At 36.1% G+C, this 27254-nt stretch overlaps 1 protein-coding gene across 6 annotated transcripts in view; it reads right to left on the bottom strand.

Annotated features, from left to right (window-relative positions):
• Positions 1-884: 884 nt before the first annotated feature.
• LOC148949182 (uncharacterized) overlaps positions 885-27254 on the bottom strand; it is a 235625-nt gene continuing 209255 nt past the window's right edge. For 4 of the 6 annotated variants that reach the window (XM_089093222.1, XM_089093223.1, XM_089093224.1 and 1 more), the window contains 2 exons: positions 19484-19633; positions 885-5268 (listed from right to left, as the gene is read on the bottom strand). In XM_089093222.1, coding sequence (XP_088949348.1) covers positions 5191-5268; positions 19484-19633 — 228 coding nt within the window. In that variant the 3' untranslated portion in view covers positions 885-5190. Of the gene's footprint in view, positions 5269-19483; positions 19642-26274; positions 26302-27254 lie in introns of all 6 variants that reach the window. The other 2 variants (XM_089093226.1, XR_016142109.1) reach the window with 2 other exon arrangements.

A 27254-nucleotide genomic window follows, 5' to 3' on the forward strand; every position in this document is an offset into this window, starting at 1 on the left:
GGAAGTTTTGATAACAATATCAGCAGCATCTACTGTTCATACTTATCCTAAATATGCAACATTCATCAATTTTAAGTTAGTCTTTCAAAAACTAACAACATATGAACATTTGTATACTTTTTCAAAAATGGGGTTAAACACTACCAATAAAAGGTATGATCTTGAAGAAAACTATAAAACGAAATTCAACATATATGAGAAGCCTAAAGCTACCGTCTACAAAATTAAGAATTCTTATTTCTTCCATTAAAGAATGATCACGCACGAATGTTTTTTTTCCCAGGCACGACCAGATCGGACCAGCAGTCGTAAATTGTCGAAAGACCGGTCATTTTATTGAAACAGGTCCTGAGCGAACAAGGACAGGTCCTTGGTGCACATACGTTTGAAGTACTATTATGTGTTAAATTATTGATATTAATATACTTCCTTTTATATTTTAGCAAGTATGAATAAGATAAGTATGAATCCAGATAAATCAAAGAAAGCAAGCATGAATAAGATGCTGTTAAACACTATATTGCACCTGACTTTAGCGACTTAAAGACCTAGAACTGGCTTGAGATATGCAGGATTTATATTCACTGTAATGACTTTTCAATATTGTAATGACAATTCAATATTCTAATGACTTTTCAATATTGTAATGACAAATTTTAATGACTTTTAATTATATATAATCACTTCTAAATTGACTGGTAACGTCCCAGATTGGTGGCATATGAATTTGTCTGAGGATTAACACAATATGCATATGCAAGATTTATGCAAGAGATACAATATTTATATTGTATTTATAATTATATATTGTATTTATATTAATACAGTATTTATATTCACTGTAACGACTTTTCAATATAATTAAGCACTGTTTCAAATAATCAAAAAATTTTTATTTTTAACCTTAAATTACAATATATTTCCAAAAAGGACGAAACGGCAAAAAATACGAAAACAAAAATTCCAATATAATGACTGGTACTCCGGGAATAACATTCATTAAAAAAAAACAAAAAAACTAAAAACCAACACTGCAGCCACAGAACGAGAAATTTAAAAACAATATACAGCGATAAAAAAAAAAATCTGTAAATAAATGTAAACTTTAGACCTTAGATGCACAAAAATGAACTACAAGTTAAATCAAGGTGGATTCAAGAAAACTAAAAGGTCCTAACAATTTTTTCGAAGTTATTAGAAGCACCCTATATTCTATTCGTATTCTCCTCAATCAATATGATATAGTAAAGCGAAAAAAAATAATAGGCATTATGGCAAGTCTACAACTGGGTCGAAATTTGGAGCCTGAAGTTTCAGTCCCAACTAAGCTATATAAAGTACTTGTTAGGCTTAGATCAGAACATGGTTCAGTTTTAGCTTCACCAAAATTTTGGAAAGGCAAGTAGGAACTGAAAAACGTTTACAGTCGCCCCACCTAATCTTTGCGCAGTCACATACGTCATAAACCCTTTAAGACTTTCTCCACTAGAATGACTAGATGGCATTCACACCTTTGATACTTTCAGCATGCCGTCCAACATTCAAACTTGCGACTGAACTACATAAAAACAAACAAAAACTACTGTGTGGTTCCTATTAAATAAAGCAGGGTTGTCATACCTCCCAAATTTTTGTATTATTTATTTCAGAGGTTTATTTTTAACGTATCCCTCAAATTCCACAATCAGAGTCAGCCATTTAGTCTATGTAAGAAGCCTTACTTACAATCTTGAATATTTCAAACAAATTTTAAATCTTCAAGAGAACGAAACTTTTTAAACAATACGGCTTCCCTTATGTCTTTTAAGATAATCCGACTAGACAACAACGCCAGTTTTAGCCAAAGAAAATGGAAAGCAGTAACGAAAACAGGAAACTGAGAAAAATTATATCTTTGGCGCTCCAAGACTCTCGTAGAAATTTGTAACTATTGACCACAGACAGAACAGTGTTGCCGAGTTGGATTGCAAAAGTTAAAATCCCTGAAATACTAGCACAATTAAGCACTATATAAGTCATAGTGATGAAAATGAAAAGTGCTCATATTCTGCAAAATTTTGCGGTCAGGTTTCACCGTTAACCCAAAATCAAGCTTAAGAATGAATGTTTAAAAATAGAAAAAATGGAACAAATAGGAAAATATAGCGATATTTTGGCTTCTATATTTTTTTTATCTCTAAATTAACGGTACAGAGTAGAATTCAAAACAGTGAAAATCCTTAGGGATTTTTTAGAAACATTTACCGCACTAAATCTGTGTTCATTTTTTTTTTTTTTTTTTTTTTTTTACCAAATTTGGATTTCTAGTGTTATCAGGCTCTAAATGTCTTTGATTCTGGAAAAAAAAAAGAAAATCCAGGGAATCATGCAGGAGAAAGGACAAAACTTTCACTACCAGGGAACTACACAAAAAAAAGGACAAAATCATAAAATTCTTTTATTATTTTTGATCCGCCTTTCCAAGTTTTGATCCAATTTAAAAAAAAAGAAAGATTTCTTGTAGTTTCATTCATCGACACACATCAGATTTCTTTCCAGAAGAGGCGCAGTCATTCAGAGGGGATTTAAAAAGGGATATAATTTAAAAAGATAGGAGTTGAGAAGGGAATAGTATATATCTTGAGAATTCGGCGAGGGGTATGGGCCCAAATTCCCATAGCCTTCTGCAAATGTGTCTAGTTTAACGACCAGCCTAGGGAAGAGTGATTCTTGAGCCTTCAGTTTTTTAAATGAGTAGAAGCGATATTTATCTGATTTATACCCCATGCAGAGTAAATGATTTCTAATTTCGAACAGCTTAATCCTCCTCAATAATAAAAAACAAATCATAAATCGTTTGAACAGTATAGCTTTATCAACTTCAAAAGTAGAGAGACATCTATGATACAAACGAATGTTTCAATTTTAAAATAATTTCACAATTCATATGCAATCAATAAATTTTTGGGAATATTTAACAGATTTTCTTTTTTTTTGGCTACTCAGTGCCATCTATAAAGAGCCAACCAAAAGACGAGGAATTAGACGAACACCTTTAACGTGTCTTAGATGCAAATAAAAAAGTTACAATCCAGAGCTGACTCGATATATTCCAGACTAAATGGCTCCAGGAATTTGAGGATCCTGGTTGTTCAACCTCACCAGCAAAATTCGAAGACGAGCCATAAACTTAAATACTATATTTAAATATTAAACAATATGTTCTGGCTAAATATTTACATTTGATTTATATACTGCCATAGCAAATTTGTTGTAATTGACTTAATATCGCTGTGACAAGTTTATGTAGGATATATTTCACAAAGACCGAAATATGAATATATTAGACAAATAACATAAACACAACATGACATGGACTCCAGCATCTAAAAAGAGGCGACTATAAAACGAAGACCTTAACAGCCTGTTATAATGGATAAGAGCCTGGTCTAGAAAAGCTAAGATCCTGAGCCGACTCAACATACTTCTGACTAAATGGCTCCAGTACGTTGAGGATCTTGTTGTCCTCATTCCATCAGCAGAGTTTGGTGACTGGTCGTAAACTCCCTGTGGCTCCTAGCCATCCAAGATGTAAGATCTTATAGGCTTCTCCTATGGTTTCTGATGAAATACTGGCTCGCCTGTTTTTCGACCTAGACACAGTTGCCCAATGGTAAAAAATTCCAGCGGAGGGACAGATTCAAAAGATTCCCCGATCATGGGGACATTTCATCGAAAAATATCTCAGCACAGGCCAATGATCATATATCATGAAGACAGTCTCAACAGCACCCAACGGACATGATTAGGTAATAAAAATTGTTATATAATAAAAATTTTATTACCATGATTAGGTAATAAAAATGATTAGGTCTTTGAGCAAGAATTCGTAATTTTTACCCTCAAATAAAAGCCAAATACATCACTGCATTAATTGATAGTAGAAATGTATAGAAAAAGGAATCAACGGATGCAAAAAAAAAAAAAAAAACTAAATCAGGGCAGTAGATCTAGTAACTATCTAAATATAGTAACTAGGCATAAGGGAATCACCGTCCGAGATTTTAAGAAGAAAAGAAAAAAAAATCAAACATCAGATACACTAACAACCTGCAGACTTGGCAAAGCACACTGACAAACTAAGTTACATTTATTGAATGAGAATTATTTTAAAATAAACCTTGCCAACAAAAAGAAATGTTATTCTTTTATATATCTAGATTCAGTATCATGATTTTGCTTTCGTTTTTGAAATTTATTTAGTTCTTCTTTCTCGCCATTCTTTTTTTAAGTCTTCAATGCCATAGATTATTATGACTTTTTTTTCATTCAATTATTTTTTTAGCCAAAATGCCCTACTCCTTATACAGTCGAAAAGTCCACATCAAGTTCTTCTTTTCAAAAGTTACTGGCCTAGATTATCATTTTTTTTCTTATTTTCTGAGTTTTGTCCGTTATTTTTGTATGAACAGCCATAGTTACAGCCGTTGGTTAACTTGTCTGTATAAAAATTATATATTCTCAGCAGTGACCGGATAGGCTAATCACCTTTCCAATGCAAATTCAATTCCGGTCTGATGTGAACCTCCCAAAGTGTAAGCAGGGGCAGATCTAAAGCAAAATATTGAGGTGAGGGCAATGTGACTATGGCGCCAATAAGCTAAATCTTGGGGGGGGGGGGGCATTGTGACAAGGGTGCCAATAATCGACCAAATTGACAAGCTTATTTTTTTAAAAAGAGAGAAAAACAGAAAAAACAAGGAATGAGGGCGCCAGAAAAAATCTTTGGGGGGGGAAGCCCCCCCCCTGGATCCACTAGTGAGTGTACGTACAAATTTTAAGACTAAAGAATATAATATAAGACAAAACACGAATCTTCAATGGACACATAATATTTGTAGCACCCAGAATTGTATGCGAAGTTTTAATCTTCCAATGTGAATTCGATTCTGATTGGATGCAAAGCTTTAAAACTATAAGTGCAAATCTTGTGAGCTATATTGCACGACTGCCATGCATGAGAGAGTTCATACAAAAATGGAATGCGTATAATTGCAAAACAGTAGGTCGATATTTTCATCAGAGAAAAATTTAGTAAGAAATATTGTACACCTTTAACAAATAATTGTATCAATAAAACGAACATAAATATCAAGTTCAGAGTTGCCAAATAAAACCCAATTCTATGTTTCTCACTTTGAAGAACGGCTGTCAGGATTTAGCTTTAAGAAGTTTTTGGTAATCTTGACTCACTCTAGCAACTTCTTCGCCTAACGTGTTTAAGCTTTCCTGAAAAAAAAGAACAAGGTTTAACTTAATTACGTCGATAAGGGCACCAAATTCTATTTCCTCTCTAAAAAAATTCCTCTCTCCTAGATGATATTTCCAGTCAGCTTAAATTTCCATATAACCATGTTTAGCTATATTACGGTTAAACATGAACTTTTAAGGTAACAATCCTCCCCCAAAGTGATTCGGAAATTAAGTTAAAACCCTGGGCACGGTCTCCTCCTGCAGTCAAAACAGACAAAATATCTAGGAAAAAGTCACATAAGAATTTTTGCCCAATTCCAACATGAAATGAAACTTTGATGTCAAGAAACATCTGACAGATTTCAAACAGTAGGCTGTGCGAAAAGTGTGGTTCAATCTCGCTTTTTAAGGATATAGTGAGAGAAAGGTTGAGATGACTAGGGCATGTTCTGCGGATGAAGGATGACAGATTGCCAAAGATTGTTCTTTTTTCGACCAGCTGTCGTAAGGAAAGATTTAAGGGAAATGGAAACTTCCTGGGAGGGTGCAAAGAGGGAGGCTTTAAATAGACTGGTATGGAGGAAGAGTGTGCGTAGCTGGTTGGAAAATGTGTATTGTACCAGAGATTTTTCAAATGCACCGCGTTGACAACGCTGCTGTTCAGTGACAGCAGAAAAATGTATTTTTAAAAACATTTAATGTTAAAAAAGACACATTTATTTAGATAGAAAACTCAACAACAAATGAAAAAAATATAAATATTAAAAATTAACTTCGGGAGCTAAATACATTTTTTTGTCATCTTTCAGGGGTTATTGGCTAACTTACAGTGGTAAACCATTCAAATATTGTTGCCCCCGATGATCCCATGAATTACGCCAAACATACCGAGAAACTTAGCTAGCTACAAAATAATCCGTTTATGAATAATTTTGGATTAACATAAAGTTCCTTGGAGGACCTTACACAGCATTTAGAAAGCAATGACACCCAGTCACGAAAATATAGGGGAGGGGGCAAGAATATTTTTTTCCATTTTTTAATGAAACTACCAAAAGAAATTCGAAATCTAAATGGGGGGGGGGGAGGGCATTTTTGCTTTTTAATTATATTATCTAACAAAAAAAAAACAATTTTTTTGAAATCTAGGGTAACAATTGTCCCCTGACCCCTCCCCCTAATTGCCACCCCTGTTTTAAGGGAGATTAAAGCAATTATCTCTTCTATGCCTGTTGCTGCTGCGCAGAAAAAATGCCAGAAAAAACACATAGCGGCAAAATATAAGTTGAATTTTTTCAACTCAATAGATGCTTGACAAAGCGACCAAAATCGATTAATTCAGCAACTACATTGTCGCGCAAAGCAAACATCGCTCATGTGCGTACCAAGAGTTACTTCCACCGCTGTCACCAAACATGCACACTAAACCCAAAAAATATCCTTTCTCCCAAATGTACTCTCAGCCAAAAACTAGCTAAAACACATTGATGCAGAATTTGATACAACTGACACATGCAATGTGCGTATCTTCAAAATCGCAAACTAAAAAATGATATACTTTACTGTATACGCGCACGACTTCACATTATTAAGTCACTAATTATCCAAGCGACTCTTTAATGAAACAAAGACACAAAATTATCGCAGAAGAATAGTCAATGCCATATACTCTATATTTAATCAACTACATTCTTAATATAGTAAGCAAGCAATTCATTCAAATTATCCTTTAGATTAATGGAAAAAAAGCATAACCGCGTCATCCTCAATGCAGAGAATAAGAGTTATATAAAGTCTATTAATAGCAATGGTGATAAAAACTGAAGACAATAAATTAAAAGTGAAGCAATCGATGAAACATAATATGGTAACTAAGGAAGAGGATGATTATTATGTTTATTATGACGAAGAAGACCTTCCAAAAGAGCTGCGCAAGTTGCTTGAAGAAGGTGCTGACGAGCCCTTAGTCATTGAGCGTGTTACTACTCAAGTGAAATCTGCTGCCAAAATCCCTTCCACCACCCTTGTACCCTCTGAACAGCCTACAAATTTTGATTTGGAAGAAATTCCATTGTCAAAAATAAACATTAAGAAAGAACAGACTACTGACAAACCTGAGCTCAAGGATGAGTCTGAAAGTGAAACCTCAAGCTAAAATTTTGACGAAATTGACACTTTGGAATATGGAAATGAAATTGTCAGTGAAGAATTAATTCAAAAGAGGATGGTTCTGAATTTCAACCTGAAGAACAAGAAGAAATATCGGATAGTTTTGAAACAATGCCTGGAATAGATGAACAATCAACTCCTGTTCTATCAACTACTGAAGGTGCTGTACCAGTGACAGTGGCTGATCTTCCAGTAAAAGAAATTCTTAATGTACCTTCTATAAGACTGAATATTAGAACTGAATATCATCGGTTTTAATTTTTTCGTACTTGAAAATGATATTATCGCTGTCATTGCGACTAAGGCATACATGCAGGAGGGGAAATGCCTTTGGCCCCCAGCAGGGGCGTCGTTTGGGGGTGGCAAGGGGGGGGGGCAGTTGCCCCCCCCCAATAATGTGGAGAAAAAATATTATACATCCCATGCCCTTTGACTATCCAGATATGGACCCGTCTTGCCCCTCCCCCAATAAAAATGCTGGAGATTCGCCCCTGGCCCCCAGAAATATTAAGATTATATTTGTAATTTCTCTGTTTTCTGGATACAATTTACCTATTTGTAGGGAATACGGCTTTGCCTGTCGCGAATGGAATACAATTCCAGTTGAAACAAGAAATTTCAGGCGTCTGGCATCCTTCAAGGCTACAGCGGAGAGATTTCCTCTATGATTTGTGACAGTACAATGCAATTTGCTTATGAATCGCATATGAATAGCATGTAGAATAATGTAAAAACAACGTTACCAGAATATGTGGAACGGAGAAGACTACTGCAGGGTGCCAACAAACCCTTTGGAGGTTTGTTTGCATGTCCTGCAAAATGTTTGGTATATATGTGTCAAATAAAATAATCTTATCTTATTTCTGCGATCGTTTTTAACTTGGCCTCCTCTGAAACAAATAGCCCTCGAAATAAGTGTTTGCGTACATACCTAGGCGTCTTGAAAAGAACAAATGATGTAGGAAAAACAATTGAATTATTGAACTGGTGAAACGACTGTGCATAAAATGGTGGTGCACAAAAAATGGGCTTCACCTATCAAGTCACAGACCAGCTACTGAATTACCTATTAAGGGGTTCATAATGATTTAAAGATTCTAAGGCTAAATGAGGGTTTTATTTAAATATCTAAATCGTTTATCTAAGGGTTACTGACGTGTTCGAGATTATGATTACTACTAAGAAAAAAGCGAAGGGCAAATCCAAAAGCTAGCAGGAGTTTGGGTAGCAGCGATCGTGCAAGGATTAGCCGTCAAAAGAAAAGTTGAAATAGATAAAGCTGGGTCAAAATAGTTGCATTAGGAGTACTCGTGATAAGAATAATGGTAGCAGTAATACAGAGCTGGATGCTTTCTACAGAACCAAATTTTATATGTATAAGTAGGATACTCTTTGCAAAGTCAAATTTCCTCATTTTTCATATTGTAAATGAATCTGTTCATGTAATTATTTTAATTAATATGATCAATTTCATTCGGAAGTAATTTTGTAAGGAAGCCATTAAGGGCGCCTCTCTAATAATCCTTGATTGACGAAGAGTCGACAAGCCATGAAAAACATTATTAAGGATAAAAGTCGAAAAACAGCTTTAATAGTGAGAGATAAACTTTCTCTGGAAAATCTTATATCAAAAAAGGTTAGTGTAAGTGACTTTTGTTTTATTCAACAAACAGGAAAAAATCACTTCAATCATGACTTTCGCCTTGCCAGATAAAGATAACTAAAAAAAAGTTTTCGAAATTATCAACAAATAATGCGGTAATACCTTCCTCAATTCTTGGACCAGGTATGGTTAATTTATCATCAAGAACTTTAACGATACAAGAACAATCAGTGCTTGAAAAGGGTCCGAAATTTTGTTTTAAACCAGATAAAATCCCCGTGGAGGATATTATCTCTTCAATAGAAACATATCTGGATAAAACGCAAACCTAATAAAAAATGTTAGCTTGGTTAGAACTTCTACCGTAAGAGCCCTGTCTAATTTGGTATTAAGACCGAGATTTCCTAATACCACCATCAAAGACATAGGGATTCTAAAAAACTTAAAAAAGGATGGTTCGATTACCATTACAAAAGCAGATAAGAGCAACACTTTAGTTGTGATGAATACTGAGGACTACGAATCAAAATTAAGAAGTTTACTAAATGATGAAAAAACATACAAGAAGCTATCGTATAACCCAGTAGACTCTTTTACAAATAAGTTTAAGAACGAATTGAAGTGCTTAAAGGATGAAGGAAAAATTACGCCTCAACTCTATTACAAATGCCTGCCACGCAGTTCCTTGTGCCCTAAATTATATGGACTTCCCAAAATTCATAAGCCTAACCTACCATTACGACCAATTGTGTCAAATACAAGGTCACCAACAAGTGTTTTGAGCAAATGGTTGGTGTAAATCTGTAAACCACTTTTGTCTACACTAATTTCGTATATTAAGAATTCTTCGAATTTAGTTGAAAAACTGAAAAAGTAGAAATTTCTTCAAGTTCTTTGCTTTCAAGCTTCAACATTGTATCAATGTACACAAATATTGATGCAAAAGCAGCCGAAACTCTTCTAGAAGGAAAGCTGTTGAAAAATTTGGATTTGATTAGTGGCAAAACAGATTTGGAAGTTTCTGTAATTATATATTTAGTAAGGTTGTGCAATAAGTTCTCTTATTTTTTTCAATTTAGAGGGGAGTATTTCGAACAAATAAATGGTTTACCTATGGGGGCCCCTTTATCACCTTTATTAGCTAATATTTTTGTGGAGAATATTGAAACAATTGCGTTAGATTCATATTTTTTAAAACATATTTTCTGGGGCCGGTATATGGATGACATTATTTCAGTATGGGATTATGGGGACGAGGAATTAAAAGGATTTTTGGAACATCTTAATTGTTTGGGAGGGGATTTAAAGTTTACCGTTGAATTGGAAGAGAATGTGAAACTTCCTTTCATTTATGTTCTTCTTTTTAAAAATCAAAATAGTCTGGATTTTAAAATTTACAGAAAACAGACAAATAACAATAGATTTTTGTCTTATAGTTCCGGTCACGCTCGCCAAGTAAAAATTGGTTTGATCATTTCTTTAACTGATCGGATCTTTAGTATTTGCTCTCCAAAATTTGTTGAGGAGGAGTTGTCTTTTCTAAGGAAAATACTAATAAGCAACATGCATCCAGAATGGTTAATTAACCAGACTTTTTCAAAAAGAAGAAAAAGGTTTCTAGAGATTTCTAAGGAAGTCTTGGAGACAACTCGGGAGAAGGATGTTTTTGTTTCTTACCATGTGTACCTGGGCTAAGTGAAAAACTTGAAAGAATTTTACAAAGCAATGATCTAAGGGTAGCTTTAAAGAGTAATAATACTTTGGGTAGTTTTCTAAATTCTGGGAAGGATCTAACTTCATTGGGGCAACAAAGTGGGGTTTATCAGGTCCCATGTACTTGCGGAAGCTCATATGTGGGACGTACTAACCAGAATTTGGAAATGAGATTATTACAACACAAAGATTCTATTTCTTCGGCTTTAAAGCAAGATTCTAAGTCTGAAGATTTCACTTCAACACTTTCAGAACATATTTTTAATTTTCCAGACAATTTTATTTTGTTCGAGAATGTCTCTTTGATTTCTAGGAATCGGGGTTTAAAGCAAAATTTTCGTGAAACTCTTGAAATAAAGAAAATCTTATTCAAGAATATTGCTTTGAATCGGGATACAGGTGAATAAGGGGTGGACTCTATCTATGATAATTTATTAAAATCTGACAGAGTAAAGTTCAATTCACCCAATGTAGTTGACCTTTGTCCAAATGTTATATCATTGAACGCTAATGAACCAAATCCAAGAAGGTCAAAGAGAATAGCTTCCGCCTTTGCTTTGAAAAGAATTAGAAATTTAAACAATATGTAGTGTTATTTGATTTAGTATATAAACTATTGTTTTAAATTGTTTTATTTTAGTTTTTACGACTGATGACGGTCACTGTATATGTGACCGAAATATCTGGTATTTTTTGTGAATTTCTATCACTGTTATCATCATCACTGTCTATTAAAAGGATTTTATCCCTATTTGAACTTTTATTTATCGTCATGGAAAGGCAGTGTGGTCTCCGAAAATATCTATATTTTCAAAAGTTTTTCAAATAAAACAACAATTTTACTAGTTAATGAACAGGTTATTTTCTAGAGCAGAATAGGAAACGACATAGAGACCCGACAAATTTCTAAGAGCACAAATTTAGGATACAAATAAACTATTGAAAATTTTAATCATAAAGGTAACAGCCCCCCTTTCCACACTAGTATTTTAAATCTCTAAGGAATTTAAAAAAGCTGGATCTCAAAAGAAATTCTTGACCGCACTCCGTCAAGCAAAATATCTCCCCAAAATCCAGTCTAAGAAGCAATAACGCATACAATTAAATCATTAAGAGCAGGTTTGGGAAGAGCTACCAAATTCGTAAGTATATAATATAAAACATCCAGAAATTATCTGGGTGGTGGGGACGGTCCACTAGGCCCCACACCCCCTACTTACGTCCTTGTATTACCTATACATAGATGCAGAAGATGTTTAAGTTAAAAGATTTGGATGCGGGGCGTCCCACATAAAGTTTTGCAATATGTCTGTCAGTGAAAGTTAAATGCAAGTCAATGTTTCAAGTCAGCGCCAGATCAGGAAATGTATCTTTTAATACTGATACATTTTAGGTGAAAATATGATCTTTTGAATTTTAGAGAAGCGTAGCCCTCTGATATTATGATTAGGAAGCAACAAGGAAAAGCCAGTATATTTTGCTCAAAACTATCTTTGGAAAATAATCTCATCAGAAATTTTACGCATTCTAACCTTCGGGCATATTTGTATTTGAATAGGTTAAGTGCAAGTTTTATGGGATCGATACGGGGCAAAATATTTATTAAATCAATACATTTTTAAAGACAAAGTTTTATTTTGTCAAAACTCTACCTAATTCTTCAATCCCTAGGAGGGTACACACCAAGGGATGATCAGGAGACCATTGGTAAAATATTACATTTTTATAATCAATAAAAATAAGTCGGTTTTGCCTGAAAAACGTTTTTCTGAACTGATTTACTTTTTTCAGGAAGATAAAATGCTTTCATTTTGTTATTAAATGCTTTTCAATTTTTCTAGAAGTAATTTACCGAAACATCGTACAACACAACTTGCTTTTTTTCGCCGATTTAAAATTAGCAGCATTTTCTGCTCGCATTTGCAGTTTTAAATTTACCCCCCTCTTGAATAAATGATGTAGACAGGGCCGGATTTAAATATCTGGCGCCCCTAGGTCCAAGCGTTTTGGCACCCTTAGGCCCAAGCAATTTTTTTTTTGGGGAGACGCAGAGATTTACGGGGAAATCCTCGAAAATGTGGGGATAGTGGAAGCCCTGAACAGAAGGCAACTGATGAGTGATGAGACAAAAGTAATGCAAGAGAGGTGATGCCGAGCTCTCAGTTGCCATTCTTGGGAGACATCTGACAGTTTATAAGCGGCTACGGAATTCCCGTGTTATTTTAAAATCACTGTCCTGTGAATAGGCAGCGCAGCAGCAAAGAGCACCTGACATTTTGACAGTAAATGCCTTTAGGCCCGGGCCTAGTAGGCCCCAGCGTAAATATTGGCCTGGATGTATAGTGCACCTTCTAGAGAGAGGAAAATTACTAGGTTTGATCAAGACGCCTGATTTGATAATAACGATGTCCTGTCGTTTTTTAGGAGCTGTAAATCCTTTAACATCGTCAGAAACATTCTTCTTCCTTCACGGTCAAGTCCAGTAAGAACACAAATGAACATAGTCAAGACATACCAAGCGTCAATTGTCTAATTCCAAGCAGCGTTGCCACCGCTTTCAAATAAGAATGATCTGTTTTCCGACTAAAATTGTACCAAAAGAAAATAACTTGTACCATCTAAACAGTAGTTCAAAAATTTACCATACAATGACAATTTTCGATAACTAAAAATTGAACAGATATCCGAGTCAGAAAGAACTTGAAAAATTGTATTGAACCAAAAATTTTAAAATATTCCATATTGTACCAGGACCTCTAAACTGTACCAAAAACGGTACAATTGTACCGCAATGACAATGCTGCTTCCAAGGTCATAGGCAAGAGAACAGACGGTTGCTCAACATCTTCACATCATATGACATCAGCCAAGCAGCTTAGCCGTCAACTGTCTGGAAGATTACAGCAGCAAAGGGGGGGGGGGGGGGGGGTAAAGAGCTTAGTCTTGACACAAGAGCATAGAAGCAGAGTGCTTTTATGCGCTCTGCTTTTATTTTGCGAAATATGGAAGAGTAAGTACTGCAAATACACTCTTTTGACAACCTGGATGCAAATGGTGTATTTGATTTAGCTGAACATCTCCTTCAACACTACCTGAAAGTTTCAACTTAATACCCTTAGCCATTTCTAAGATATTGAGGATACGTCGTTTTGACAACCTGGATGAATATAGTGTCTTTTCATTTAGTTTTGCATCCCCCTCAACACGTCCTCAAAGTTTCAACTTCCATCCTTAGTCATCCCTGAGATATTACAGATACGCTCTCTCGACAACCGGGATGCAAATAGTGTCTTTTGGTTAGCACATCATCCCCTTCAGCCTGCCATGAAAGTTTCCACTTAATGCCTTCATCCGTCCCTGAAATACGCCGAGGGGGATGATGTGTCTTTGATTTAGTTGTATAGGTATCGAATGTCTTTTGATTTAGTTTTAGATCCCCCCCTCAACATGTTCTTAAAATTTCAACTTAACATCCTTAGTCATTCGTGGGATATTGCAGATATGCCTTTTTGACAACCTGGATACATACAATGTCTTTTGGTTAGTTAAACCTCCCCACTTAGCATGCCCCAAAAAATTCAAATTAATACCCCCAGCTGTTCCTGAGATATAGCTGATACGCATTTAGATATAGCTGATATGCAGCTGACAACCTGCATTCTTTATTCAGTTTAACATCCCTCTCATTACTCCCTGAATGTTTTACCTTAATACCCTTAGAAATTTTAGAGACCCGATCCAACGTGCTCTTCTTTCCCAATAATAAAACCTATTTATAAACAATGGCCAACTTGCATACCTTACAGCCCTTCCCTCAGGTGCTTTTGTGAGTCAGGTCGTCCCCAGAGCCTTAGTAACTGGACCTTTGACTATTTTAGACTAGTCGGTTATCTCAGAATTTCGATCAGGTGTCTTTGGGGGAAGGGCAACTGAATAATGCATGGAAGGGGGACTGATTGCCCTCCAGTCACTTTTGACTCTTAAAAAGACACTAGAACTTTCAAATTCCAATCAACTGAGCCCCCTTTGAAGTTTCAACAAAAACTCCTGCCATACAAAGTAGCCCGGTGAAAAAGAACTGAAGCACTTAACTTGCATTCAAAGTGTCAACATTAAAATTGGATATTATACGTACATTAATAATTCAGTAAGTTGTAGTGAACAAAATAAAAAATTCGCAATAGGGATTAGTGACGTATAATCCTGACATATTTGTAACCTTCATTTGTGTCTACTGATCTACTCACCTAATTTCTGAACATTTATATATATATATATATATATATATATATATATATATATATATATATATATATATATATATATATATAGTGCGCCAGGCTGTTTTTTATGTAACCCTAATTGACAAGCAGAAGAGGGGCAGTAAACCCGTTGCAAATGTCATTGTACCTGCCGGGAGAGTCTCCCTTAAACTGCGGGGACTAGGTTGAACGAGGGTTTACGCTTCCCTCGTTTATTGGGGTTAAACCGGTTTCGAGCACGAGAGAAACTATAATGCTAAATACCATGTTGAACTATATGTCGCGATCAATGGCTTTCGGAATAAAGAACAGAGTGTATTTAAATCGAGCTGTGGAATATTTAGCTAGAGACTCGATTTTAAAGACAAAAGGACTGTTAACAAAGGAGGGCGAAACTGGTGATTGATTTGCGAAATGCGTGCAAGATGAGGATAATTTAGTGGATATTGCTAAGCTGCTTGCACGATGCGCTAAAAACGGATAGAACTCCCCTAGTGCGTTATATTTGATCCCCAAGAAGTACCGGCCAGTGGAGCAGAAGTAGGCGCAAGTGTTATATCGTCGGTGAATGAAATGCGACGGCAGTTCTCAGGTTTTCTCGAGCGTTATAACGAAGTTCCTCTCCCATGGCCGCCCAGCAATTCTGTAAGTAACGGAAGCCAACCTTATCCCCACCCCAGATTTGTCCACGTCGCGGTGTCCAAGGCCATACGTCGAATGCTAGTAACCCATGCACGGAACCAATTGGATGCGCAACATGTAAGTCGACAAAACATACATGTCAGTCATTTCGATGCCCTGAGATGAAAAAGCAAATTTGAAAACAAAAACGCTCCGATTATTGAACAGAATACTAGGATTGTCAGTATGAGGTGCTTAACTCAAACATTAACGGTGGGTTCGTTCAAAAGTCTTCAGTTCTTGATGAGCTCGTGTCAAATCATGACTTGCCTGACTTGCCTACAAGATCATATTCTAAGTCAGTTAGGCATTAGTCTTTTGGATACTAAAGAAGGGTTCACCTGCTATGCAACTCTAGCTAAGCAAAATAGTGTTGGCGGTAGACCGTCGGAAGGTCTTGCGACTTACGTGAATTCCGCTCGTCGTTCAGTGCTTGTAGAATCCAGTGATTTATTTCTTGCTGTTAAAGTTGATAATGTGTTTATTTATAATATTTATTTGCCCACTGACTACCATAATGATACGTCCGAGCACCATTTTGCTCTTGCCTCTGAAAAGTTATGTAGAAGCATTTCAATTATTATTTCTAGTATTTCTGCATGTCTAATTGTTGGAGATTTGAACTGTAACCTAACAGCTTCATCTACCCGTTCTTCTCTGATTGGTGATAATCGATTTGATAATCATTTGAATGTTGTTCAGAAAGACAAAAATTTTAAATACATTCGCAATTCCTCGCCGACCTTCAACGTAGACCATGTTGTCGCTTCTCCATTTTTAGATGTCTCACAACCGAAGGTTCTTTGTGATTATTTAATATCTGATCACCTGCCCGTATCGTTTTCTTTTTCCAATCACCCAAAAACACAAAATTCGTCGTATGTGCGTAATTGGGCATCAATCAACACTGAATTATATTGGGATAGTGTTTCTATAATCCTTTCCAAGATTAAGGTACCCTTTGTTCTGCTGATCAAGCACTCAGTGTTGCCGACTGAGGAAAAAAGTATCCTCCTTGATATTTATTGTGCAGAGATATGTCACGCTTTAAAATATGCAGAATCTCGTGCTGTTCCATTGAAGCGTCGGCATAGAGGAACTGTTCCTAAGTGGCAGGAAAATCAAAGTCTCTCTAAAGCACGTAATTCAGCAAAGATTTGGCTACATTTATGGGTTAAATGCTACCTACCACTGTTCGATCTTGTTAATTCCATCTGCATTGCAACAAATCAGAAGTTTGTAAAGGAGCTTCAGAATCACCGTAAGCAAAATCATAGAACAGACAGCACAAAAAATCAAAGATAATCCTTATTTCTTTTGGTCGTCTATCCGTCCCAGGATCCCAAAAACTCCCCTTTCCGCTGCCGATACTCCTTTATCTGATTGGTATTCTTTTCACAAGGCTGAATTTTCTCCACACAGACCCCCAACTTGAACACAGATATGTTGAAGAGCTAGACCAATTTTTACATACTTTTCCTGATTCTGATTACATAGTATCTGTAATGTCTGTTGCTAATTCCATTTTACACCTTAAACCAAAGCAATCTTGAGTCATATATGGAATTCACGCTCTACATATCAAATGTGGTGGTCCTGCACTTTTAGAACATCTCACTTTATTACTGCAAATGATTTTTACTCAAGGTTTGGTTCCGTCAACATTCTATGTGGGAGATCTCTCCTATTCCGAAAAAAGGAAGAACCTCCAGTCAATGCACATCTTTCAGACCCATAACTGTATCAACCACCCTTTACAAGTTCTATGAGCTAATGTTTGTAAAAGAGTTAGAAGAAAAATGTTACAGGCCTCCCCATCAATTTGGATGTCCACATTATTTGTGCTGTCGCCCTTGTGATTGTTTCTAATGCTCTGATTGATACTTCTCTCGCACACAGTTCATTTGCACCGATTAGTGACAATGTTTGCCGCGCCTTTGACTCCCTGACCCAATCTTTTGTTGTCCTAAGGGCTGCTAAAAGAGGAGTAAGTCTGGCTATCATCAGATCTCAAAGGGATATGTATACCAAGCTACGAGTCCGACTTAAAATCCCCCTTGAGAAAGATGAAATGGTAGAGCCACAGGATAGAACTGTGCCAGTTAGGAAACGAGCAAGGCAAAGTGCCATTGCCTCACCTTGTTATTTCAATAACTATGTCCTTGAGGCTCAAGATCTCTGTCAGATGTCCTGCGTCCTTTCTGGGCAGAATATATCCTAAGTCACTTATGCTGATGACACTTTTAACCTTAGCCAAACTCACGATAAAATTTCTGAAATATTTCAAAAAATGCAAACCGAGTGTTTAAAATCTGCGCTTAAATTTAACGCTGAAAAAAATGACGTAGTCCTTTTTAACTGGAAAGGCACCCTTCCTGATGAAATTGTACTTGGAAATTCAAAGATCCGCCCGTCCAACCAAATCCTTTATCTTGGCATTCCCATTGGAACTATAATTTCTCGCACTCGTCATCTTTTAACAGAATACATCAAATGCCGCATATCAGCTTCATACGATTCCATAGTTTTTGCTAAGCTTTGTTTTAATCGCCGTTGTCTGTCAACCCTATACAACACTGTTGCTCTCCCCCATATCCTCTATGTTGCACCCTTCTGGAAGGTTCTATCAACACACGTTGATAAATTGAAAATCTGTTCAACCTTCTTCCGTTTCGCAAAATATTTACTGAGATATCCAATTTGGACACGCAATTCAAAGCTCATCAAATACTTCACATAGCATATCCTACTATAGCTGTTGTTAAGCTCATAGAAAAACACAACCAAAAGATCTCACATCACGCTTAGAAACAACTCCTTTTGCACTAGCCACATCTATAGCCACATCGTCATAGCTCCTCTCGTCATCGTCATAGTATACATTCTCATAGCTCCTCTTCTTCATTTTTGTCATTTTTGTTACAACTGCCTGTGTTCTTCATTATTTCTGTGTTTTCTAATTGTCTTTCGTCCTAGAAAGTATAGTGCCCTTCTGTTGTGCTCCCTCATTTTTGTTGCTAAAACATGCTTGGAACCAACTCCTTCTACACAAGTTAAATTGTAATAGTTGCATAGTGATCTTTTGCTTTTTTATTCTTCCTTTTTTTTATAGTGCTCTGTAATTTCCTTTTTGTAATAAGACAGGCTTTCAATAAATAATAATAATAATAATATCGCTCTTTACTTAGGCAGCGCTATTGCACAACCTACAATTTTCCAATATTCTATTGCTCTCTTAATTCAAAGCTCATTCTTATATTTTTATTTAATTTCAACTAATTATGAGAGGATGACCATTTCCAGTGCCCCAAACATGTCCCACTAGTTCATATTCTATAACTAGTGCACATAACATGTGCACTGTCCCACTATAACATGTCCCACTATAACATGTCCCACTAGTCAAATTCATAAACTAGTGCACAACCTTATGAATTTAACGAGCATTGAGTTTTACCTTAAGCGTAATATTCTTTTGTTTTGTACCTGATCAGTCTGAAACTTGCATCCGTAAGTCGTTGGGTAAATAGGAGCCTAATGTAGAAAAGAAATTGTTCCAGGCTAAGCACCCCCCCCCCAAAAAAAAATGAGGGTACATTTTTTTTCCCGGTCGGCTTGAAACTTAAATCCGTAAGTCCTTAGGCTAAAGGGACACCGATACAGAAGGAAAACTAGAAAAAATATTGGTGACCTCCCCTAAAAAAAACAACAACAGGGCCTGAAAAGGGCCAAACATCTTTTTGCTAGGCCGTTTCGTTGGAAAGGGGCGGTTGTAGTAGTAGTAGTATAATCTGTCTATAAAACGGAACAATGAGAGTTTTACCTTAAGTGTAATATTCTTCAACAAAGTATCTTCCAGTAGCGCTTGAAGTTTTCGATTGATTTCAAGTGACAGTTCTAAGGACATGGAATTATCAGTTACTCGAGAGCTGTACAATGACGCCATAACGCCGCCATGTTTTGCCATTTCAATCTGAAATACTTAGACGCTAAAATATCCACAAGCGATACATTTCATAAAGAGTTCAAGGCAAAGGCAGAAATAATACTACGGAGCGTGATAGATCAGTTGAATGATATGTAAAAACAAGTGTTACCTCCAACAACAGGAATATAAAAGGGTTCGACTTCCCTCCTGCGAACAAATTACCAAGAGTGGCGAAGAAATGCATTTGTTGAGTGCTTTAACCACTAAACGTCTAAATATTCCAGCTGGTGATTTGATCATTTTCCCTTTTTTACATGTTTCCTCGAGCATAGAGAATTTTCTCAAACTCACAGTGTGGAAAAAGGTGGCAAACTGGGGATCTAGAGGACGTGGGGGGGGGGGGGTTACAATATCTATTTTTTTTAAAATAAGAATACAAAAAATGTTTTCAAAGATCTGATGGGAGGGGGGAGGGAATTGCTAAAAATTAATTAAAAAATACATGATACATCAGTTCAAATAAAAACGTGAAATATACGTAGACTATTAGCAAAGCATGTGACCAAATGGCAGAATCATAATATAATAGAACCATAACATCAATTTTACAATAATTTACTTGTAACCCAGAGAAAACTAACAAGTAAATTTCAGGCCGATGAACTTCAAAAAGGGAAATATGTATGTTTGCCCCCACAGGCCAACATACATACACACACTCCTCCTCCAGACCAATCAATTCAAAGTCTCGCTCTGTAAGTCCTGACAAGAAGTTCCCATTTCCCTTAAATATTTCTTACATGACATCTTCCCATCCCATTCGAGGATGAGCTTCTACATTGCTACATTGATGCTACTACATAAGTGGTAAATTGGTGATAAACCCATCAACTCTGTAGATACAGTTCAAGACCTTGAAACTCATTTCGACAAGGGTTAAAGTTTAACCCGACTCTTCCGCAGCTGCTCTTTCAACCAATGTCAAACTTCTTTACAATAAAAGATAAGTTCTTCAATTGAACCTGAGAAATATTTTATGGATCCAAGTCTTAAGTTCTTTCCATCCTCTGTGTGGATCCTTTAAAACCACATCATCATAAGACTGATAGTGCTCAAAGCAGAGCAACAAATGCCCTGTTGAAACTTTAATGTCTGTCCATAGTTTCACTTTCGGTAAATTTTTGGCAGTCCATATTATTGATTTAAAAATAAAGTGAACATACCACTCGATGCCTTTTTTATGCTCTTTACGAATATAATATTCGCTTCTATCGGAAATTCAAATTTACCCACCCTCACTCCCTAATGTGCAAATATATACCCTGAATTGGAATATACCATGAATTTAGTCCCCGAAGCCACGCCACGCCGAAATGACGGCGGCGAATGTGTGATTCAGTATCAGCGGCGGCGCGCCACCAGGTGCGCCGAAATTTTTTTCGCGGCGCGCCACGGCGCGCCGATTTTTCTGATTAAAAATAATAATAAAAATTCCACTTCACTAAGCACGTTCAACCTCGATTTTAGTAAGGATTTTTAAATGGTTGGCTAAAAACATACAAGAACAATATGATAAAACAGGAATTTGTTGGGCCTGCGGAAAGTATTTATGTTCACCGCCAAACAGACCAAGTAGAATTCTCATTTTTAGCCACTAGACCCAGGGAAACCTATGTTGTGTTTATGTTTAACATCGCATTGTTCCTATAAAATCCCGTGTTTAGTCATGTCCTTCTTGTTAATGATTTCGGCTAATGTGTGTATAACTTTCAAAGTTTGAAGTTCAGACATCTCCTGTTCATCAAATACATACGAAAAGGAAGTGAAAAAAAAATAACAACATCGAAAAAACACTGTATACAAACAGATACCATGGCTTAACAACACCAACAATTTTAAATCATCGGTTACATCACTTCAGTTACAATTGATGTAACAAAATTGAGTTTGTTCACTCTGCCTGGAGCCATTGATCTTTTTGCAGTCACTATCAGTCCTGTCGTGCTAAAAAGCCGTTTAGCTGGGGCACATGTGGCCGGTACAGCAAGAACTTGACGAGCGTAAACTGCCACTCGCGGGATCTGATACTAGTAATGGACCTTGGGGTCCCACAGAATGCCGCAAATGGGCTTCTTCTTTGTATCTGCTGGAATAAGTTGTTTTATAAGGGAGAACAAACCTGCACCTTCACCATAGGGCTCCTGCACCCTACACTACAGGAGGAACTAAACTGCACCTTTACCCTCTTTTCTTATCAACACGGAATAATCCTTCGAAATTCTTTTCTGAAAGAAGTGGTCAAGCTATAACGTTTCAAGTCAAAGTTTAAGGCTACTTCAACTTCAGTGTGCTCTACTAACTTTGCAAAAAAAAAAATGTAATTCATTTCTATAGATATATTTCTATACTAGCTCTAGATAATCTACCAAGCGGGAAACTACCTCAAATCAGCATCGATAAATAAATGAAACCCGACACGAAAAAAATAACAATAAATAACTGAGTCAAACTCAAAACGAGCAGAAATTAACATAAGTTGGGCTCAAAACCCTATGCCTTCCCAAGGCCAGAACTTAATTTTCACTTTACTGAAAAATATAAATGTTTTTACTTTTATAACTTTAATAAATCAAATAATATTAACACTTTTATTACTAAATATCAGTATATGTATATTAAACTGACAATGCGCATCCATTTGTATTTTTTTCAGTAAAGTGCAAATTATTTTCTGGGCTTGGGAAGGCATAGGGGTTTTGAGCCCAACTTGTATTAATTTCTGCTCGTTTTGAGTTTGACTCGGTTATTTATTGTAATTTCTGTTCGTTTTGGGGTTCATTTATTTATCGATGCTGATTTGTGTTAGTTTCACGCTTGGTAGATTATTTGATTTTATTTTTGCTCATTTTTGGTTTATTGGAGTTCTTTACTTTTCTTTGAAAATACTTATTTTTTGGAAACAGTTTTTTTAATTAATTTCTGTTCGTTTTATATTGGCATAGTCTTTTCAGGGAAATAGAAAATGATACTTTAAATCTTTTCGTTTTTTTAAGAATTTATAGTTTGGCCTGCTATTTGTATGCTGGAAAACAATTTTCAGCAAAATTTAACAACATAGACCCTTATAAAAATCTGGACACAAATAGTAGTGTTTAATTTAGTTTCATACCTCCTCTAGTTGACCTGAAATGGAAAACTTGATAACATTCGCAAAAAAATTTGTTCGCTTTCTTTGATAGCTTGGATACACTTACGCTATTTTGATTAGGTTAAATTTTAAGAGCAGAAGAAGCCCTGAAAGTTTGAACATAATACCCTCAGGTGTTCTTGGGATACTGCTGAGATGCCTTATTGGGAATTAGTATGAACACAGTGCATTTTGATTTAATCTTAAGGCAGCATTTACTTTTAAAACATAAAGGCAAATGGGAGGGTGGGGGTGGGAGGGGGATTAGTTTCCCTCCAATCACTTTCGACTATTAAAAAGGACATTAGCCCTTTCTATTTTCAATCAAATGAGTCCTTTTCAAAGTTCATATGACAACTTCTTTGATACAAAGTGCCCTGGTTTAAACAACAACAACAAAAAAAAATGATACAATGTGCCCATATCAACCTTTACTATAATAATATCTTGCCTTCCAATCACTTTCAACTATTGAAAAGGGCACTAGGCTTTTTGATTTCCAAACTAATGAGCCCTTTTTGAGTTTCTACGACAACGCTTCCTATAAACACCGTATATGCCCCCAGGGAATAAATTACAACCCTTACCCTAAGGGCTGTGAGGGTGGTTGTCATCTCTAAGACCTAATTTCCAAAACTTTCAACTACGTTAAACAAAATGCCTATCTAAAAATTTTGATTGGATGTGTTTCAGGAAATGGTGGGCGTGGAAGGGGCGTTAGTCGCCTTCCAATCATTTTCGACTATTATAAAGGGCACAAGCCACTCCAATCTCTAATTGAATGAACACTTTTCGAAGTTTCTACGACAACTTCTTCGATATGAAGTGCCCTGGTCTAAAGGAAAAAAAAAATAATACATTGTGCCAACATCGTTCTTATATACCTCCAGGGCATAACTACAAAACCCTTGCCCTAAGGGTTGTGGGGGAGTAACCTCCTCAAAAAACATATTTTCTCTCTGGAAATCAGTTACTCTGAACAAAATGGCTATCTTAAAATTTTGATTGGATGTGTTTGGGGAAATGGTGGGCGTGAAAGGGGTTTTAGTTGCCTTCCAATCACTTTCGACTACTAAAAAGAGAACTAGCTATTCCAAGTTCCAATCGAATGAGCCCCTTTTGAAGTTTCTACGATAACTCTTTCGATACGAATTGCCCTGGTATGGAAAAAAAAATAATACATTGTGCCAACATTATTCTTTACTTAGACAGCTCGAGTGCGCTGCCTATGACAACATCCTGAATTGCCTAATGCTCCTTTACCTACCTCTTTTCATTCGAAAAATCAATAAGAAAAATGAAAAGAATTCTAAAGTGGAAGTTAAAGTTTTTGTTTAAAGAAAAATTTCTTCTTCTCCTTTCTACGAGCCGATATACTTGGCGAGCCCAAGGAGATAGTATTAACTTTTAAGAAACTGAATAGCCGGGCTGACGGTTGAAGGCCGGAGGTCGATATCGATAATCAAAAAAGAGAGAAAAAAACAAAAAAAACGGCGGCGTATTAGTGACGCCGCCGCCGCTAGAATCAGCGGCGGCGTCAGCGCGCTGATGCAAGCGCGGCGGGGCGCCGCCGTTTTTTTTTTAGGCGGCGCGCCACCGACTTTTCGGTGCGGCTTCGAGGTCTACATGAATTGTCAACGGCAAAGTTTCGAATCACAAAATTCAGCGCTATTTTTGTCAACGGCATTCGAAAAACTTGAAACGGTAGGAAAACGTTTTATATTTGAGTTGCCTAATAAATGAGGTTTGAATTGTTATAAATAAGTATGTTTGGAATATGTTACCCTTGAACAACTTATTTACAAACTAGTTATATGTTTTTAACCCCTTTTCAATAAATTAACTATTGTTGATAACTTCTTTGTGTGGTTACAATTCAGGGTATATATTTGCACATTAGGAGGGTGGGGGTGGGTAAATTTGAAGTTCCGATAAAACCGATTATTATATTCGTAAAGAGCATAAAAAGGGCATCGATTGGTATGTTCACTTTATTTGTAGGTCAATAATATGAACTGCCAAAAATTTGCCTCACTTTCTTCTCCCACTTTCATAATAATCATGAGAATGTTTTAAACACATTCAGCAATAATACTGTATGTTCTTTCTTTGTAATTTGTGTTATTCCTCAGCTAGGCAGCATGCATATAAAATATAACTTGGTAGTCATTAAAGACAACTGGCAAACGCACTTTCACATATAGAGGGATTCATCAATAACAAGCTACCAAAAGATGTAGTTGACGCAACATTTTTCACTTGCTTTTAAAACTAGCAGGAACAGTCAGGTTAATATTACATTAAGGTGACACGATACAATAAAAATCACTTTGCCTTCCTCAGCGTTGACTGACCGTCTCAAAGACAAAGGGACCATTAGCGAATTCTCACAGGGGACTAGCTATAATTAAAAGCTATCGAGAATTTATGATTTAACTGTGAAATTTGATTGAAAAGATAGCGAAGTTTTATTTCCCTTATATCGGCGAGTTTGTTTCCCAAAGCAGTCAAATTATTCAAATGATAATTCATTTGAACTGATTTTAGAGTTTCTGGAGCGGGTATGCTGCAACATTTTTAGGGACTGCTCTTTCTGATCTTCAAAAAGAAAATTCTGCTTCATTCAATCGAAAAAACAAATTCGCACTTTCTGCTGATATCCGTTTCATTAGTACTGAATATCTCTATGTTCGGCACAAAACGGGGGAAATTAAAAGGTTTTCCAAAATTTAGGTGTCGGCTTTTTGTTTTCCTTTATTTGGATCATTTATTTCGTCTTTTCGTTTATTCGGAGAGAGAGAGGGGAGAGAGAAAGAAGGAGAAGGGAGAGAGAGAGAGAGAGAGAAAAGTATTAAGCGGTGTTTGATGGCGTTGATTATAATTTTATAGTTTTTCTTTTCTTAGAGACAAAATTCTATTTTCTCTTTGAATTCTTCCATAAACTCTTTGCTTCCCATTTTGTCAGGTTCTCATAATCTTTGGGCATAACACAACTTTTGTGGTTTTCAAGGTCGCCAAGGTTTTAGTAGGTTTTAGTAACCCATATTAGTAGGCTCTCGTCTGGGTAGAGAGAAGACAAAGATTCAGTGTTGAACTTGCTTTGAAGAGAAAAAGCAACGATTATGGAGAAAAAACTATCCTTTAGACAGTTAAAAGACGAGCTCTAATGATAGTGCGAACGAATAATTTAAGGCTACTACTTAAACCTATTATAGCCTTGAGGATAGCACAGCCGTATAAATTGTTCTATACATAAAGACTTAGACAAACCAACATGACCGGAAACAGAGTATAGGTCAAAGTTCGTCTCTAAGAGAATAGTCACAAAATCGGCGGTAAAATGGCCGGTTTAAGTATCAAACAGTTATATTATAAATTATCAGAAATATACGCTCGTAGTATTCTTACTAGTCTAACGACTATTAATTTATTATTTTTTCGTCATAATGACACTAAAAAAAAAAAAAAAAAAAAAAAAAAAAAAAAAAAAAAAACTCACCGCAGCTAACTTCTTGGCCTGAGAAAGCTTGCAAAAAAAGAAGCAAATAACATGAAATAATACACTATATTCCAAAAAGAGAAGAAAAGGGATCAGCAACATATGTATGCTGACATCTAAAGAATGATCGATTATACAGTTGCATCAACATCGATATATCGATTTTTTGCTAATTCTAGTAGGTCAACAATCCTCGCCTTCTCACTTCGGCCGGAAGGGATTGAGCCGTGCAACTCATAACCTCAAAACCTCAAATTGATATTTACCCAAAAACTATAAAGCTTAAGATCGACAAGGAAGTTATTTATGGAAAAGCTTCACACATTGGATTGATGTTTGGGAGGAGGGGATTTGATCTTAAATTTATTGTGGACTAACAATGTTCAATATTACAAACGAACTATGGACATCATTTAGGATCCTTACTCTTAAGACTAAAGGTCCATTAAAAAGTCCAATTAGTCCACAAATTTATTGTGTACTAGCAATGTTCAATATTGCAAACGAGCTATGGGCGTAATTTAGGATCCTTACTCCTAAGACTAAAGGTCCATTAAAAAGTCCGATTAGTCCACAAATTTATTGTGTACTAACAATGTTCAATATTGCAAACGAGCTATGGGCGTAATTTAGGATTCTTACTCCTAAGACTAAAGGTCCATTAAAAAGTCCGATTAGTCCACAAATTTATTGTGGACTAAGAATGTTCAGTATTGCAAACGAGCTATGGGCGTAATTTAGGATCCTTACTCCTAAGACTAAAGGTCCATTAAAAGTCCGATTAGTCCACAAATTTATTGTGGACTAAGAATGTTCAGTATTGCAAACGAGCTATGGGCATAATTTAGGATCCTTACTCCTAAGACTAAAGGTCCATTAAAAGTCCGATTAGTCCACAAATTTATTGTGGACTAAGAATGTTCAGTATTGCAAACGAGCTATGGGCATAATTTAGGATCCTTACTCCTAAGACTAAAGGT

The sequence above is a fragment of the Artemia sp. Qi Xiang Cuo genome, chromosome 8 (assembly GCF_049724085.1).
Source record: "Artemia sp. Qi Xiang Cuo chromosome 8, ASM4972408v1, whole genome shotgun sequence".
In the NCBI taxonomy this organism is placed as follows: domain Eukaryota; kingdom Metazoa; phylum Arthropoda; class Branchiopoda; order Anostraca; family Artemiidae; genus Artemia; species Artemia sp. Qi Xiang Cuo.